At 42.3% G+C, this 16735-nt stretch overlaps 1 protein-coding gene across 1 annotated transcript in view; it reads left to right on the top strand.

Moving 5' to 3' along the window:
- The window catches only part of LOC138962803 (synaptotagmin-7-like), a 141726-nt gene extending 125507 nt beyond the window's left edge, over positions 1 to 16219 (top strand). Inside the window, exons 3-6 of the mRNA XM_070334764.1 lie at positions 103 to 502; positions 7894 to 8063; positions 9379 to 9493; positions 11460 to 16219. Of these exons, the coding sequence (XP_070190865.1) occupies positions 103 to 502; positions 7894 to 8063; positions 9379 to 9493; positions 11460 to 11764 (990 nt within the window). The 3' untranslated portion in view covers positions 11765 to 16219. The remainder of the gene's footprint in view (positions 1 to 102; positions 503 to 7893; positions 8064 to 9378; positions 9494 to 11459) is intronic.
- Positions 16220 to 16735: the final 516 nt, after the last annotated feature.

Below are 16735 nucleotides of genomic sequence, written 5' to 3'. Positions count from 1 at the left end.
GAGCAGCCAACAATTTGCTGTCGTTATGCTCAACTTGTGACTTACACATGTTATTAATGACAGACATGTATAGATATTCTCTCCTCTCTTGTGGACCCACAGGGTGTGAGCCTGAGCAGCCAGAGCCGGTCAGCGTCGGAGGAAGACCGGGACGGGGGGGACGGGGGCAGCTCCAGCGTCAGCATGTGGCGCAACGTCAAGAACATCGCCACCATGCTGATGGAGGACCCCGAGGTGGTTGAGGAGACCGCCACCGCCTCCATCATCGAGGGCGTCGACTACAAGCTGGGGCGCCTCCAGTTCGCCCTCATGTACGACTTCCAGAACCTGACCTTGACCCTGCGGATCATCCGGGCGGTCGACCTTCCGGCCAAGGACGTGACGGGGACGAGTGACCCGTATGTGAAGATCCTCCTGCTGCCCGACAAGAAGCACAAGCTGCTGACCAAAGTCAAGAAGCGCAACCTCAACCCTCACTGGAACGAGTGCTTCCTCTTTGAAGGTGAGTGATGTGTGGTTGTAGGACAAAGTCATGAATTTATCGCTTTGGCATTTTGGATGTCCAAAAGCAAATAAAGAATTATTGGAAATTAAGGAGTTATACTGAGTCATTTTCGAGAAGAACAAAAATTGGAGGAAGGGGTGTGTGATGAAACTGCGACAGACACGTGTAAATATCGAAGCACGCCAAGATAACGGAGTCCCTCAAGTGTTTCCTTTACAAATTATTACAGTGTAGACCAGGTCTTTTGAGTGGAGTTTTGCGTGACTATGAAGCCGAAGTTGTTGTTTGTCGTTTTTGAGTCACTTGAGAAAAAGTGACTCTATGTAATCGGTCAGTGTTAGTCTGTCCGGCCGGCCGTCCGGCCGGCCGTCCGTAGACACCACCTTAACGTTGGACTTTTCTCGGAAACTATCAAAGCGATCGGGCTCATATTTTGTTTAGTCGTGACCTCCAATGACCTCTACACTTTAACGATGGTTTCTTTGACCTTTTTCAAGGTCACAGGTCAGCGTCAAAGGAAAAATTAGACATTTTATATCTTTGACAAAGTTCATCGGATGTGATTGAAACTTTGTAGGATTATTCTTTACATCAAAGTATTTACATCTGTAGCCTTTTACGAACGTTATCAGAAAAACAAGGGAGATAACTAGCCTTTTCTGTTCGGCAACACACAACTTAACGTTGGGCTTTTCTCGGAAACTATAAAAGTGACCGGGCTCAAATTTTATGTGAACGTGACTCATTGTGTTGTGAATAGCAATTTCTTCCTGTCCATCTGATGCCTCATATAATATTCAGAACTGCGAAAGTGACTCGATCGAGCGTTTGCTCTTCTTGTTGTGTGTTGTACTGATTAGCACACAAAAGCGTGTGCAGGGGACCTGCTTGTTTGCGAACGTGTGGATATTGTTATTTTGAGAGGTTAAGAAGTTCGTAACCGACTTGAAAGTTCATCTGTAACTTGAGACTGTGTGTGTGTGTGTGTGTGTGTGCCGGATGTGTGTGTGTATGTGTGTGTCGGATGTGTGTGTGTGTCAGTCAGTGAGTGTGTGTGTGTGTGTGTTTGTGTGTGTGTGTGTGTGTGTGTGTGTGTGTGTGTGTGTGTGTGTGCGTGCGTGCGTGCGTGCGTGCGTGCGTGCGTGCGTGCGTGCGTGCGTGCGTGCGTGCGTAAAATTCTAATCAAGTTTATTCCGACTTGCCAATACAAATTTAGTTCACCGTCTCGACCAAAGACTCTCTGACGTTGTGGCGTTCAATCCTTAGTTCAATCACTTGTTCTTTCAGTCGATCGGACAGCCAGGCGATTGTTTTGCTTTTATGTCAGTTTTGTCGTTCGGTTTTGGTTTCAGTTGCTTTCCTGTCCGTTCTTTTATTAGATTGTTTATTCATGTGTACACTGATTTATTAAAGTATTTTGTTTTTGTCATAGTTTTCTAGCCAGACTTTCATTAAAACAAGAGCCTACGTTCTGAAATTGCATTTGTTTCTGTCCATTTCTTTCCTTGTTTCTAATCAGATTTGTTTACTGCTGGTTATGCTTTTGTCATTGTTTCTTTGCTGTTTGTGGGAGGTTTGTTTTTACAAAGGCCCGTTACAAAGCATTTGAGAAAAATTTGACAACTTTTTATCTTCCTATTTTTCTTCTTTACATTTAGTCAAGTTTTGACTAAATGTTTTAACATAGAGGGGGGAATCGAGACGAGGGTCGTGGTGTATGTGTGTGTGTGTGTGTCTGTCTGTGTGTGTGTGTGTAGAGCGATTCAGACTAAACTACTGGGCCGATCTTTATGAAATTTGACATGAGAGTTCCTGGGTATGATATCCCCGGACGTTTTTTTCATTTTTTCGATAAATACCTTTGATGACGTCATATCCGGCTTTTTGTAAAAGTTGAGGCGGCACTGTCACACCCTCATTTTTCAATCAAATTGATTGAAATTTTGGCAAAGCAATCTTCGACGAAGCCCGGGGTTTGGTATTGCATTTCAGCTTGGTGGCTTAAAAACTAATGAGTGAGTTTGGTCATTAAAAATCGGAAACTTGTAATTAAAATTATTTTTTAATTAAACGATCCAAAAACAATTTCATCTTATTCTTCGTCATTTTCTGATTCCAAAAACATATACATTTGTTATATTTGGATTAAAAACAAGCTCTGAAAATTAAAAATATAAAAATTATGATCAAAATTAAATTTCCGAAATCGTTTTAAAAACTATTTCATCTTATTCCTTGTCGGTTCCTGATTCCAAAAACATATAGATATGATATGTTTGGATTAAAAACACCCTCAGAAAGTTAAAACGAAGAGAGGTACAGTAAAGCGTGCTATGAAGCACAGCGCAATCGCTACCGCGCCAAACAGGCTCGTCACTTTCACTGCCTTTTGCACTAGCGGCGGACTACGTTCAGTTTCATTCTGTGAGTTCCACAGCTTGACTAAATGTGGTAATTTCGCCTTACGCGACTTGTTTTTTAGTTGCTTTGTGTGTGTGTGTTTTCAAATGCCCGAAGCATAAATAGCACTGTCTGAAGCAAATTCTGACAAGTTTATTTTTTCTTCTATCTTTCTGATTTGGTTTGTCTTCAGTTACCTTTGCGTCTGCGTTTCAAGAAGGAATGTTTGACCATTTTCTTTCTTTCCTTCTAATCTGGTTTGCCTTCGATTGTCCTTGCGTCTGCATTACTAGAAAACGTCCCCATGAGACATTATGTTTACTAATGTTTAACAGGAAGTAAATCATTGCACTCTAGTCATTGCCAGTCTGCCTGTACAAAAACATTTTAACAAAGGTTAAACATGAGGGAATAAAACAAAAGTGCAAGCTGCAACTTACCCAATCCAATTCAGTGACGCGCGCACTATTGACGCAAAAACAAAAATCCTGGTCGTCGTCAAATAACAAAGACAAGATTCACGGAAGCACTTACACTAATTACAACTTTTAAAAAAATCATCTAAAATTGTCTGACTGCATGCTACTTCGAAATACTGCATCACAGAGACTCGGATGTAATTGCTCTTTTTTTTTTTAGCAAAGTGTGTTCCCTCATCAGTTCAAAGCACAAAAAGGAAAATTTTTACAAAATGTAGTGCTTTGAAGAAAAGGTCAAAGTCTGGTCATGTGTTGCTTTCATCACGTTCAGTTAAACAGCCTACAAAGAGGATCAACGTAAGCTTGTTATGGTTCCATAGCGAACATCTGAGCGCTAAAAGGTCGTTTCACTGGCCCCTGCAGTCAGCAAGAGAAGATGGATATCAAAGCTCGTGGAAATGAAACCTCCGCTATCCGATCCAAGTCTCAAAATTATAAGTAGATTGCAACAACTTTTTTTGTCTGTCCAGAAAACAGGACTATTGCGATGAGGATATTGGTGTTTTGTTTAATTGCTGGGTTTGTTTTATTTTTACAATTATTTCTTAAATGTGACCCTCCACCACGAAATGAGTCGCATGTCACCTCGCGCGGTTCTGCACTAGGCTTGATATAAGTCCGGAGAGTGTCTGGTAACAGTGTAAGGGTCACCTTAGTCACAGCCTGGTCACAGGCTTATAAACTCAAACAGTTTTCGCTTTTTTCTAAAACGGTTTTCACCACTGGATAGAGCATAAAAAAACTCTTTTTTTAGGAAAATGCAAAAATATGAAAATCATGCAAAGGTGACATGCGACTCATTCCGTGGTGGTGGGTCACAAATCTGGTTCCGAATACCCCCTTGCCTCAGCTCTCACCACAAACACGCTTAATGTTAGCTTTTGGCAGACAGGGACTGTCCTTTCAAAGCATTTAGATGACCTTTCCTTAATGAAACAGAAGCAAAATATTGGTGGCCGCTAAAAGCAAGGTCAGAAAAGTAATCCATCCGCCCAGGTAGTTGAGCAGACGAAGCTTCCCGTTTGCCTGTCAGCACTCCATCCGTTGTCTGATGAAGTGGTGCATCTCTCTCTCTTCACCCTCTCTCTCTCTCTCTCTCTCTCTCTCTCTCTCTCTCTCTCTCTCTCTCTCACAGACACACACACACACTCTCTCTCTCTCTCTCTCTCTCTCTCTCTCTCTCTCTCTCTCTCTCACACACACACATACACACACTCACTCTCTCTCCCTCACACACACACACACACTCACTCTCTCCGAGGCTCTCTTCCTCTCTCTCTCTCTCTCACAAACACACTCACTCTCTCTCTCTCTCTCTCTCTCTCTCTCACAGACACACACACAAACACACTCTCTCTCTCTCTCTCTCTCTTTCTCTCTTTCCTCCTCTCTCTCCCTCTCTCTCTCTCAGTGTGACCTGAACGCCTCTACATTCTGTACATTTTGCACGTGCTGCTCTGTGGGGACATTGCTCTCTTTCCTGTTCCTTTTTCTCCCCAAAACGGAGTATGACTGCCTACATATGTGGAGGGGGAGAGTGGTGCCATATGCGTAAAAGCCCACTCGTGCAAAGCACGAGAGCACGTGGGAGTTGCAGCCCACGAACGCTGAAGAAAAAGAACTTGCTTTTGCCCTGGCTTTGAGAGGAACTGTTGAGTTTAGGAAACGATATCAGAGCTGGGATAGTGGAGAATATTTGTTTGACGGATAGGGGAGGATGGTTAGAATGGGTGTAGGCTAGTTCGTTGTTTGTCTGGCTGGTCAGCAACCCAGTTCTCTTGGATATCGTGTGCAAACTTGTTGGCTCACGTAAGTGTAGCCTATGCGATCGTAACTTTGTCTGTCTGTGCGTGCGTGCGTGCGTGCGTCTGTGCGTGTGTATGTCTGTGGTAGAAACTCTAACATTTGAAGACGTCACATTACATTGACGTCACATTATGACGTAAGAGGGTTAGACGTCACGCGAAGGAAGTACTGACAGTCTCGGTCATTATTATTTTGAGCGCGCCGAGACTAGTTGGCAGTCGTGTCCTTGTAAGTAGGCTACATGCAGACAGACAGATCTAGATCTAGTGTCTCGCTTTCTTGCACAGTTTCACCTATGCTCTTTCTGTGTGTGTGTGTGTGTGTGTGTGTGTGTGTGTGTGTGTGTGTGTGTGTGTGTGTGTGTGTGTGTGTGTGTGTGTGTGTGTGTGTGTGTGTGTGTGTGTGACGGAGTGATTGAGTTTGTGTTACTGTTTGTCGATTTCTTACGTGAGCCTTGATGGCTTCGCCTCTTGTTTTTCTAATGCACAAATACAACGACACATAGCAAGAATGTTGTTTTAGTGTGGCAGTCGTCGAAATGCCAAACACTTCGCCTTCATTTTGATAAAATGGACAAAATAACTCTGTCATGTTTTTAGGGGTTATGGAGTTGCTCACCCTTGGAAGTACTTGAGCAAACAATCCCACGTGACAGTGAAATCATGCGAAGGACATCCCAGTGAAAACTAGCTCCGATAATGTTATGTGTTTTCTTCACTGGCCGTTCAATATAACGCTCTTTTCGTTTGAAAGTATACACAGCGGAGCACTCATCACCGATCAGATGTGGTGTCACGCCATTCGCTAGTGATATTCTTTCAATGTCACGTGGGTTTGTTTGGCTCAGTATTTCCAAGGAAAAGCAACTGTTCCAAAAGCCGTAAACACCCGACAGAATTATTTCCGGAATTCGTCGATTGCCAAAGTACGTGTCATGGTGAGGAAAAGGTGACATCAAGTAGTTCCTTAAACTTCCGAAAATGACCGATAGTTGCCTAGACATTCAGTTCGGCAAATGTGTCGAAGAAAATAAATCTTAGCAACATTCCTGTCTCATAGTCTGTATATCAGTATGATGTTGTGTGTTGGCTGACTGGCTGGTTGCTAGGTGGGCTGGTTGCTAGGAGGGTTGGTAAGATGGTTGGGTTTTGGTTGCTCTCATTCCAGATGGTACTTGAACAAGACTGCATATTATTCACAGATATGTTTTGCTTTTGTTTGGTCAGCTAAACCGCGAAAGATTACTTCGTTGTCTTCTAAGAAACTTTCTTTTGGTTTAGCTTTTAAGTCGTGAAGTTTGTTATAAATGACACTCCTATTAATTACTCTCAATTTTGAAACAGTTTAAACAAAAAAACTTTTAGCACGTTTTAGTATATTTACACAGCAGCTCTAAGAGAAACAGGAAGTTTGGTCCAAGCTTTTTGTTGGTGTCGGTGGAGAGACTCCGATGCTGACACAAAGTTTAGCAGGAAGCATAGCTCGGCGTGATCTAATCAGGAGACACTAAAGGTCGTCTGAAACCCCTGTAGGGTTTGGAGATTGTTTTGGTTTTACAACTTCCTGGACGGCCGGTCTGCCTCTACTTACAAGTCTTTTTGGTGGTCGGGTGGAAATGGTTCTCCTTGTTATATCAACGTCAAATAGAGAGTGAAAGACGGGAGATACAGAGATTGGGGTATTGAGATACGAATACCAACTAACAAAAACACATTTAAAAAGAGAGAAATGGGGACAGAGAGAGAGAGAGAGAGCGCGCGCGCGAGGTAGACAGAGGGAGAGACGGAGGAGAGATAGAGAGAGATATATATATGACACCATAGACCTATATTAGAGGTCCCTGATGACACTAACGGCTCCGTCTGGTATTATACCCTTCGTTGTCAAAGCCAACCTACTTAAATTTGGAGGGGGGGGGGGACTTGACTGCATGTGCGATTCGAAAGAGGTGCTCATCTTCTTGCTACTACAGTCACATCTGCTATGGCAACCACCTGTTGATACCGACTACCTGCCTAAAAAGACGTATTCCCGAGTACATGTATAGTTTTGGGGTATAAAATTTCCCTTTCTATAACGACCACTTTTGGTCCGTCCCTTGGGCGGTCGTTGCAGACAGGTTTGACCGTACAATTAAATGTCAACTGGGTTGCGTGTCTTCCTTCCCAGAAGGGGCGCAACTTTGTTGCCGACCCGTGACTTGTATTCTGTCTGTAAACATTTTATTCGAGCCAAAATATAAAAAAAAAATCTGCTTGCTATGCATTCAGATAATAAAGTTGTATTGAATTGAATTGACTAGAATTGAATTGAATTGAATTACCTGCGCTCCCGCTGCTAAAAAGGTCGCATGCACATGACTTGGCCACGAACACAAGCGAGGAGAAATAGAAAAGGAGAGAGAGAGAGAGAGAGAGAGAGAGAGAGAGAGAGAGAGAGAGAGAGAGAGAGAGAGAGAGAGAGAGAGCAGCAAGTAAGAAAGGGAGTGAAATGTCAAGCCGCTACCTCCCTTCTAATAAAATGACCAGGAATTTGTATCGGGTTGGTTTGGAGGAGGGAGGGTCCAAAATGTGTTATTCCCAATAATGACTCCTCCCTTTTACGACCGGACTGTCCGGACATTTTGAAGGTCGCAAATTGGAGGTGTGACCGTATGAAGAATATGCACGTGCTAACCGTGACAATGTTTCTGATTGTGTCCAGGCTGGCCGCACAACAAACTGCTGGAGAAAACCCTCTACCTCCAGGTCATAGACTACGACCGCTTCAGCCGAGACGACCCTATCGGCGAGACCTACATCCCTCTGAACGAAACCGACCTGTCCCAATCTCCTGTTGTCTGGAAGTACCTTCAGCCTTGCAAGGACACGAGGGTGAGTACATTTTAAAATAACGATGGGGTGGGAGGGTTGGTATTTTATGGGTTGGGGTATATACACAAGTCGGCGAGACCTACATCCCTCTGAACAAAATCGACATGTCCAATCCCCTGTCGTGTGGAAGTACCTACAGTCTTGCAAGAACACGAGGGTGAGTTTATGTTAAAAACAAATGAAGGGGGAGGAGGGACAACAATAGCATGTAACGATGCTGTTTTAATCCTGCGTGGGAAAACAAACAACTAACAGACAAATGTGACCCTCCACCACGAAATGAGTCGCATGTCACCTCGCGCGGTTCTGCGCTAGACTTGATATAAGTCCGGAGAGTGTATGGTAACAGCGTGAGGGTCACCTTAGTCACAGGCTTAAAACTCAAACAGTTGTTGCTCTTTTCTAAAACGGGTTTTACCACTGGATAGAGGATAACATACTCTTTAGGAAAATGTAAAAATATGAAAATCATGCAAAGGTGACATGCGACTCATGCCGTGGTGGAGGGTCACAAATAAACAAAACCAGAAAACAAAATCAATGCACGCGTGTGAGAAAGCGCTCAGAAGAATGTTCTGACAAGCCCTTTTGTGGATTTGTTTCTTTTTTTTCAAAAAAAGATTGTTTGTAACGAAGATAAAGTTAAAAAAACAAAAGATATCTGTACTCACCGATACAAGAACAGCACAAGACAGTACGAAGATAAAGGTTTGATGAATATATATCTTGATGCTGCTGTCAATAAATGTCATTGTATGGACAATTTTGTGGTGTCGCCTTGTCTGGTTGTCTGTTGGACTTTGTAATTATTCTATATTCTCATAGAGAATATCAAACCATCCCCAAGCCAATTTCAAAATGTCGATGCCATAATGTTGACAAGTGGACAAGCCAGATTACATTAATAATAATACCTATTGTCGAAAACATTAGATATATTTTTACTTTTTTTCTCTCTATAATTTCTAATTGCAGAGAAAACTGGCGAGTTGCTATTATTATTTTGCTCCCAGCTTAACTTATGACGTCTTATTGTCACTAGCATTTTGTTGTTTATTTTTGGGGGGTTGATTTCTTATAGCAGGGAAATCATACGTGACATTCTGTTTTTAACTTTTTTGCTTAATTTCTATTTGCAGGGAAAGCTTGGCGAGTTGTTATTATCATTATACTACCAGCCCAACATACGTGGCATTTTGTTTTAAACTTTTTTTGTTTAATTTCTAAGCTTGGCGAGTTGTTAAAATTATCATTATGCTACCAGCCAAACATGGGTGGCATTTTGTTTTAACTTTTATTTAATTTCTAATTGCAGGGAAAGCTTGGCGAGTTGTTATTATCATTATGCTACCAGCCCAACATAGGACGGCTAACTGTCATCGTCATGAAGGCAAAGGAACTGAAAGCGAAGGACATCACTGGGTCATCAGGTACGCTTTCTGCCTTTAAATTATTTGTCTTAATGTTTTTAATGTCATGTGTTTGTATACTTTCGTTGTATTCTTGTAGTTTTCTTTCGTGTTAAATTTAGATGTCAATGTTACTTTGTGTTTCCCTTGTCTAAAACGTGTTTGACATTAGACTAGAATTTTCTGAATGGTACGTACGTATTTGTTTTCACTTATTTTCACTAATTTAATAACACTTGCTTGTTTATTTGCTTGCCTGCGAGAACAAACCCCTTTACTGTCATGCCGTTTTCTAGCTGTGTGCTGTTTTTATGTTTATATATTGTTTTTCTTTATTTCCATCTTCATGCACCAATTCGTTTAGATGTTTACTAATACACATTGTGAACTTGTACAGTTTTTAGTTCATACAGCGCATGCAACTTTGTGCACACATTAATATTTCCCTTTCAGTTGCAAATATACACCTTCAGCATTGTTTTTTTCCAGGGTTATTTAGAATTAAATCGTCATTAAAAGCCGGTTCGAGTGGTAGGTTATTAATACGGTTTCATGGTTTTTAAAATTCATCTTATTGGTGCAAGTCATTTCCCATTAGATTCGAGCACTTCTTCCATTTTTATGCAATCATTTAAGGTTCAGACTATAAATTTATTTTTCCCCCATTTGTATTTATATTTTTTTCTTTTGTTCTGTTTCTGTAGAATTTCTTTCATTTTGTTTTTGTTTCATCCAGCTGATCTCTTGAGTCGAATCTCTGTTTGTTGACAATTTGCATGTTTGATATTCTGGGCAGATTAGTCAAACCAGAGTTGATTTTCATTCAACCTGCTTGGCATATTTAAAAATTGTAGGCAATCAGCTCTAAAAATGGAACTGCTCTTATGCGTTGGTTTATTGCTTGGTTTCTACTGTTTATCGTCTCTTCAGCACTTGATGCTATTCGACACCAATGCAACTTTGTGTAACTATTGAAAATTGTTTTGTTGACCAGTGCAAAAGTCATTCAAGTTTGAAAAGTGTAAGGCTCCTCTCATGATTAATTTTACGCAAATGCAGTAAGGATAAGATTTCGTTCACAGTCACAGTTGTGCGTGTGCACTCTCCAAATAATGACAATGACAAACACGCTCGAAGACTTCCTTCAAGGGGGGATTTTAGTTTCAAAAACAATCCCTACAGTTTTTCTGTTCTTTTGCTGCTGCCTACTTTTGCATGATGTTACTTACTCTTGCAGGATTCAAGAAGGTTGATAAAGCAAGAGTCACTGCAGCTTTAAGATTTTTAGAAACACCCTGTCGAGACTTTCTTTGTCCTTGGCTTTTCCATGTTTATAATTCGCTGTGATTTGTGTTTTTAATAAAAACAGCTTTTGTTGTTCCCTAGAAAGTAGTCCCCGTCTTACGGGATGCAGTGTTATCATGATCATGGTAATTGGATTGTTTGCCTTTATCTTTGCGTTATTGTTTTATGTATCATTTACTACATTTGTTGTGACGGTAAAAGGCTTACTTTACATTTTATGCGCTTTTTTCTAAGTGTAATCATGGATTTTTTTATTCAAAGTACTTTGGAGGGAGCCATGTTTTTGGAAATTTGATTGGTTCATGTTTAGTATCGGTGAAATACATTTAATAGATTCAGCTTTCTCCGTTATGTGTACGGTATCTAAACTCGGAATTTTTCTGATTGCATAATGGTTAAAACCACGTTTTAGCATGTCAACATAATTGTACAAAAACAGAAGCATACAGCTCAGGTTATAAGAAAAACGGACAAATTATTTCCGGATTCGTCTATCACGATACACAACAAATGAATAATAACGAAGTAATAGAGCGGTAGTTTCGAACTTTGGATTAAGGTCCCAACTGGCGTGGTAGTCTCCAATCATACATTCCACTACTGATCTTTTCCCTGTCAAGAAATGGCATGAAGCAAAAATCGAATTTCAATGAGACATGTAATTCTTTCTTCTCTTCTCCAGATCCCTACGTGAAGATCTGGCTGCACTTCGGCCCCACGCGGGTGGAGAAGAAGAAGACCAACATCAAGATGCGCACGCTCAACCCCGTCTACAACGAGTCTTTCATCTTTGAGATCCCCTGGGAGAAGATCCGCGAAGCCTCGCTGGACATTACGGTGATGGACTTTGACAAGGTGGGCCGCAACGAGATGATCGGCAAGGTCATTCTGGGCTGTCGGTCCGGGCCCATGGAAACCCGCCATTGGAACGACATGGTGGCCAAACCACGCCAACAGGTGGCGCAGTGGCATCTACTCAAAGACTGACCCCGTTTCGGCTAGCCTGCTAACTGAACACCAACAGGTTGCCGGCCCAGAGGCATCTACTCAAAGGCTGACCCTGTTTCGGATAGCCATGAACTCTCTAATTCTACTCTATACTACCAGCTATGGACCCATGTAGTTCAGAAATTGTTATTTGCTGGAGACGTTGTGCGGCCCCGCTGGTTTAAGCCTAAGCCTCGCCGGCGTCTCTGTGTGTCGTTGTTATACATCAGCTGTAGTTGCATGGATGCAGGGGTGACTATATCGTTGTTATAAAGACTTGTCCGGAAAAGCTGTTAGCCTAAAGACTTGGACTCTGTTCAGATCCAGAATTAGGAAGCCTATAATATAGACTCCATGCGCCTCAAATGTCTGCCTGTTAGTCGTGTTTGCATGAACTGTACTCCCAGAAAACTGGGATTGTCACAGATTTCATGCATGCAGTGTGTGTTGAATCTTCCCAAGGAAAAGGACACGAAGACAGTGCACTGCGGATTCTGTGGTATTTCTTAGCCAAAAAGGACCGAAAGCACTTTGAAAACTGAAGTGCTTCAACATAGTGATTGAGAAAACATCAAACCATGACCAGGACGGCTTGTAGTACAGTAAAAAAAATCCAGTCTGTTTGTACAGGGTGTGTGACAATGAATCTGCAAGGATTGTAACCACATGACTCAGTGCGACTTGAAGCATTTGACTGCAGCTTGTGCTCGTTGAAACTGCAGAAGCATTTGGCTGCAGTCTGCTACTGGTTGAAACGACAGAAGCATTTGGCTGCAGCTTGTCGATAGTTGAAACAACAGAAGCATTTGACTGCAGCGTGTTGCTAATTGAAACCATGGAGGTATTTGACTGCGGATTTTTGCTAGTTGAAGCAACAAAAGAAATTGACAGCAGCTTGTGTTGCCTGTTGGTTGGGTGGACGATGTACAAAAAGCGCGTGTGAGTGTTGTAGAAACTTTGTGATATCCAGCCCTAGCTCTGTGGCGGGCAGACCAGGCTGGCGCAGAACCCCCTTGTGTCTTGGTAGTCAGTCAGTCGTGTTGTGTAATGTGGACACACCAGCATCACAGCCAGCGCGTCCTGTACGATTAGAGCAGTACCGTGACGCACCCATGCACCCACCTCGCCACCCTCAAGCCATCCAGACTATGACTCAGTGTCCATTCCCCTTTCACCTCCATGTCCTGACTTCACCAAGCAACATCACAATGGTCACTTCATCCCATGAGCGGAATACATGTACGGAGGGCCAAAACTGCGACTTCACTTGGCAAACTCACCATGGTTTTGATTACGTCATCGTCACCACAACTTGATCTGACTGCTTGCAATGCATGGTGGGCGTGAGATGCAGCTTCTCCTAGCAACGTCACTATGGTTTTCATCACGTCATCGTCACCACAACTTGATCTGATTGGGTGTACTGCATGGTGGGCGTGAGATGCAGCTTCACCTAGCAACGTCACTATGGTTTTCATTACGTCATCGTCACCACAACTTGATCTGATTGGGTGTACTGCATGGTGGGAGTGAGATGCAGCTTCACCTAGCAACGTCACTATGGTTTTCATCACGTCATCGTCACCACAACTTGATCTGATTGGGTGTACTGCATGGTGGACGCGAGATACAGCTTCTCCTAGCAACGTCACTATGGTTTTCATCACGTCATCGTCACCACAACTTGATCTGACTGCTTGCAATGCATGGTGGGAGTGAGATGCAGCTTCACCTAGCAACGTCACTATGGTTTTCATTACGTCATCGTCACCACAACTTGATCTGATTGGGTGTACTGCATGGTGGGCGTGAGATGCAGCTTCACCTGGCAACGTCACTATGGTTTTCATCACGTCATTGTCACCACAACTTGATCTGATTGGGTGTACTGCATGGTGGGCGTGAGATGCAGCTTCACCAAGCATCGTCACCATGTTTTTCATTACGTCATTGTCACCACAACCTGATCTGATTGGGTGTACTGCATGGTGGGAGTGAGATGCAGCTTCACCAAGCAACGTCACCATGTTTTTCATTACGTCATCGTCACCACAACTTGATCTGATTGGGTGTAATGCATGGAGGGTGTGAGATGCAGCATCACGACACTAGCTTCACTAGCTCCGTTACCATAGCCACTATTGGTTTCCTACCAGCAACCGATTGCCACACGATTGGATGGGGTCATTGTTGGACGTAAGGGGAGATTTTGCCTTGACCTGGACTTAACCGTCGACTTGGTAGAATCCCTCCATTGTCACCAGTGATTACCAGCGACCTTTTCACACGTGCAGAATGCGTTGTTACCGGTCACCTGTCCCATATATCTCAGATTGGTAGATGGTGAAAGTTGTGGGTACAATTAAAATCAAACTCCACCTAGCTTTCATCACTATATGGCAACATTACTCCATCATCAGCAATGATCATCAGCGACTGTTCCTACATGTCCAAACTTGGATTGGATGGAGTGGTGTGAGTGCTGTGCCGGGTGTGTGACTTCACTGCTCCATTACTATGGTAACGTACGTCACCCCATCTGGGATGGTCACAGTTGGTTACCGACTCTGCATGTCTACACTTGGTTTGGCTGGATGGAACGCATGGTTTGACTGGATGGGACGCTTGATGTGCAACTTCACGTCGCTCGCACCGTCACCATAGTAACATCACACCATTTCAGATGTCTGACTGGCGAGTTCCCCCATGCATAGAGTCTGAGTTGTAAGAATGGTTGGAGTAATTGCCGAACTGGAGGAGTGACGTCACTTCATTTTATCACCATGCTGAGTCAGTGTCCGTGAACTTTCTCTTCATCATTACCGAGGAACCCCTGATGACGTTTTCACGGACCTAGACAAGCAAGACTGCATGTTTGGTGTAATTGATGAACTAGAGGTATCACTTCATTTAGTTCTGTCACCATGGTAACTCTGTCCTTGAACATCTCTTCATCATCGTCACTGAGGAATCCCAATGACCTTCTCACGGGCCTAGAAATGTGTAAGACTGCATGGTTTGCGTAACTGATGAACTGGAGGTGTGACGTCACTTCGTTCCATCACTATGGTGACTCTGTCCTTGAACATCTCTTCATCATCATCACTGAGGAATCCCAATGACCTTCTCACGGGCCTAGAAATGTGAAAAACTGCATGGTTTGCGTCACTGATGAATTGGGGATGTGACGTCACTTAGTTCCATCACTATGGTGATTCTGTCCTTGAACATCTCTTCATCATCATCACTGAGGAATCCCAATGACCTTCTCACGGGTCTAGAAATGTGAAAGACTGCATGGTTTGCGTCACTGATGAACTGGGGGTGTGACGTCACTTAGTTCCATCACTATGGTAACTCTGTCCTTGAACATCTCTTCATCATCATCATCATCACCGAGAAATCCCGATGACCTTTTCACGTGTGTGATAGATTTGTATGATTCCACGGAATGAATGTTGGATTGGATGCCAGATTTGAGCATCATTGCCAAAATAGTTCTGATCAACGTTTTGAGAATATTTGCTTGTGCGCTTTGTGGCATCGTCAAAAAGATAAGTTTGGGGTTTCTTCTGAACAGACTCATCATCAGTGAACTTCTTCTGTTTGTAGAGCATAGAGGAGATTGTAATTTTTGGCCAGGGACATTGGAAGATTGTTCGCCAAAAGTTCCCTTTGTTGACGGAGGTTTAAATGTATTTGCTTCAAGTTCTAAATGCTACGGTTATTCTTGTGTATATTTCGCATTGTGCATAATGAAATAGTCCGTATTTGCAGAAAAATAACCTTTGTCCAAACTTTGTCATCAGGATGTGAGTTTCAAACCATCACCTTGTTTAAGTTGTCACCAGGGAGTTTTAATTGTCTCAATTGTCACCTGATGTATGTGACTCAATTTATAGGCATCTTTTTCCAGAAAAAGAAAATTAAGATTAATTGTAAAAAAACAACAAAAAAGGCAAGTTTATGAAAACGTTTAATTATAGACAAAACAAGACGATTCACAAGTATGTCAACCTTTAGTGGTCTTTGTGGGGGACAGACATAATTATGGTCAATGTAGGAGTATTGATGGAATTTTTGTTGCAGTGTCAAAATAAATCATTTACTTGCAGGGACACAAAAGAACTAATGTTAACATGTATATATATGCCATCAGTTATCCCTGCTATGTGAACGAGTGGATTGTATGCATGGCGCATGAATATTGTTTTGTTGTAAGTTGAGAATGGTCAGGTTTTTATTCTTAAAAAAAAAGAAGAAAAAAAAGGTGATATGACGGAAAGGATTGGCCCAAATTAATCTACATGTAACAGTTATTTATCAGTGGAATGCGACAAATTTGGTGTTTAAATGCATGGCCCTTTGTTTATTTTAATGTTTTTAGGTTGAGTCTGATGGGGTTTCATTATGAAGACAAACTCAGTTTAAAGTTTACTTATCAGCGGAATCTTGTGGCTTATTTCGAATACTGACATTATTTTGACAGCACATTTTTAACTTTTGCAGGTACATTGTTCTTTTTTTGGTATATTCTTTGTTTACATTTTACCTTTTTTTGTGATTTAGTGTAATGATTTTGTTTTCAATTTTGTTAAAATTTTTTTATTGAAGAGCGATGCATTTTACCACAAGATCTTGATTCTCCTGGTCTGTTAACCTTCACCGGATCACGCGTTGGACTACACAGTCCGGATGATGTGGGTCGTGTACGACCCATACGTTCCAAAGAAGGATTCAACGTAAAAAGTATGGGTTGTACACGACCCACGCCATCCGAATAGGGATAAACGTTTTGCCGCCTCTTTGCATAGTATGGGTCGTACACGACCCAAGCCATCCGAATAAGGATAAACAACGTAATATTCCTTACGTAATTCCATATGGGTCATCCACGACCCACATCATCCGCACTGTGTAGTTCAAATTACTTCATCGTTTATTTGTTTGTTTACAAAGATAATCTTTCAA

This window comes from Littorina saxatilis, linkage group LG3, assembly GCF_037325665.1.
Source record: "Littorina saxatilis isolate snail1 linkage group LG3, US_GU_Lsax_2.0, whole genome shotgun sequence".
Taxonomy (NCBI): Eukaryota; Metazoa; Mollusca; class Gastropoda; order Littorinimorpha; family Littorinidae; genus Littorina; species Littorina saxatilis.
This window is presented reverse-complemented; position numbering and strand designations above follow the sequence as displayed.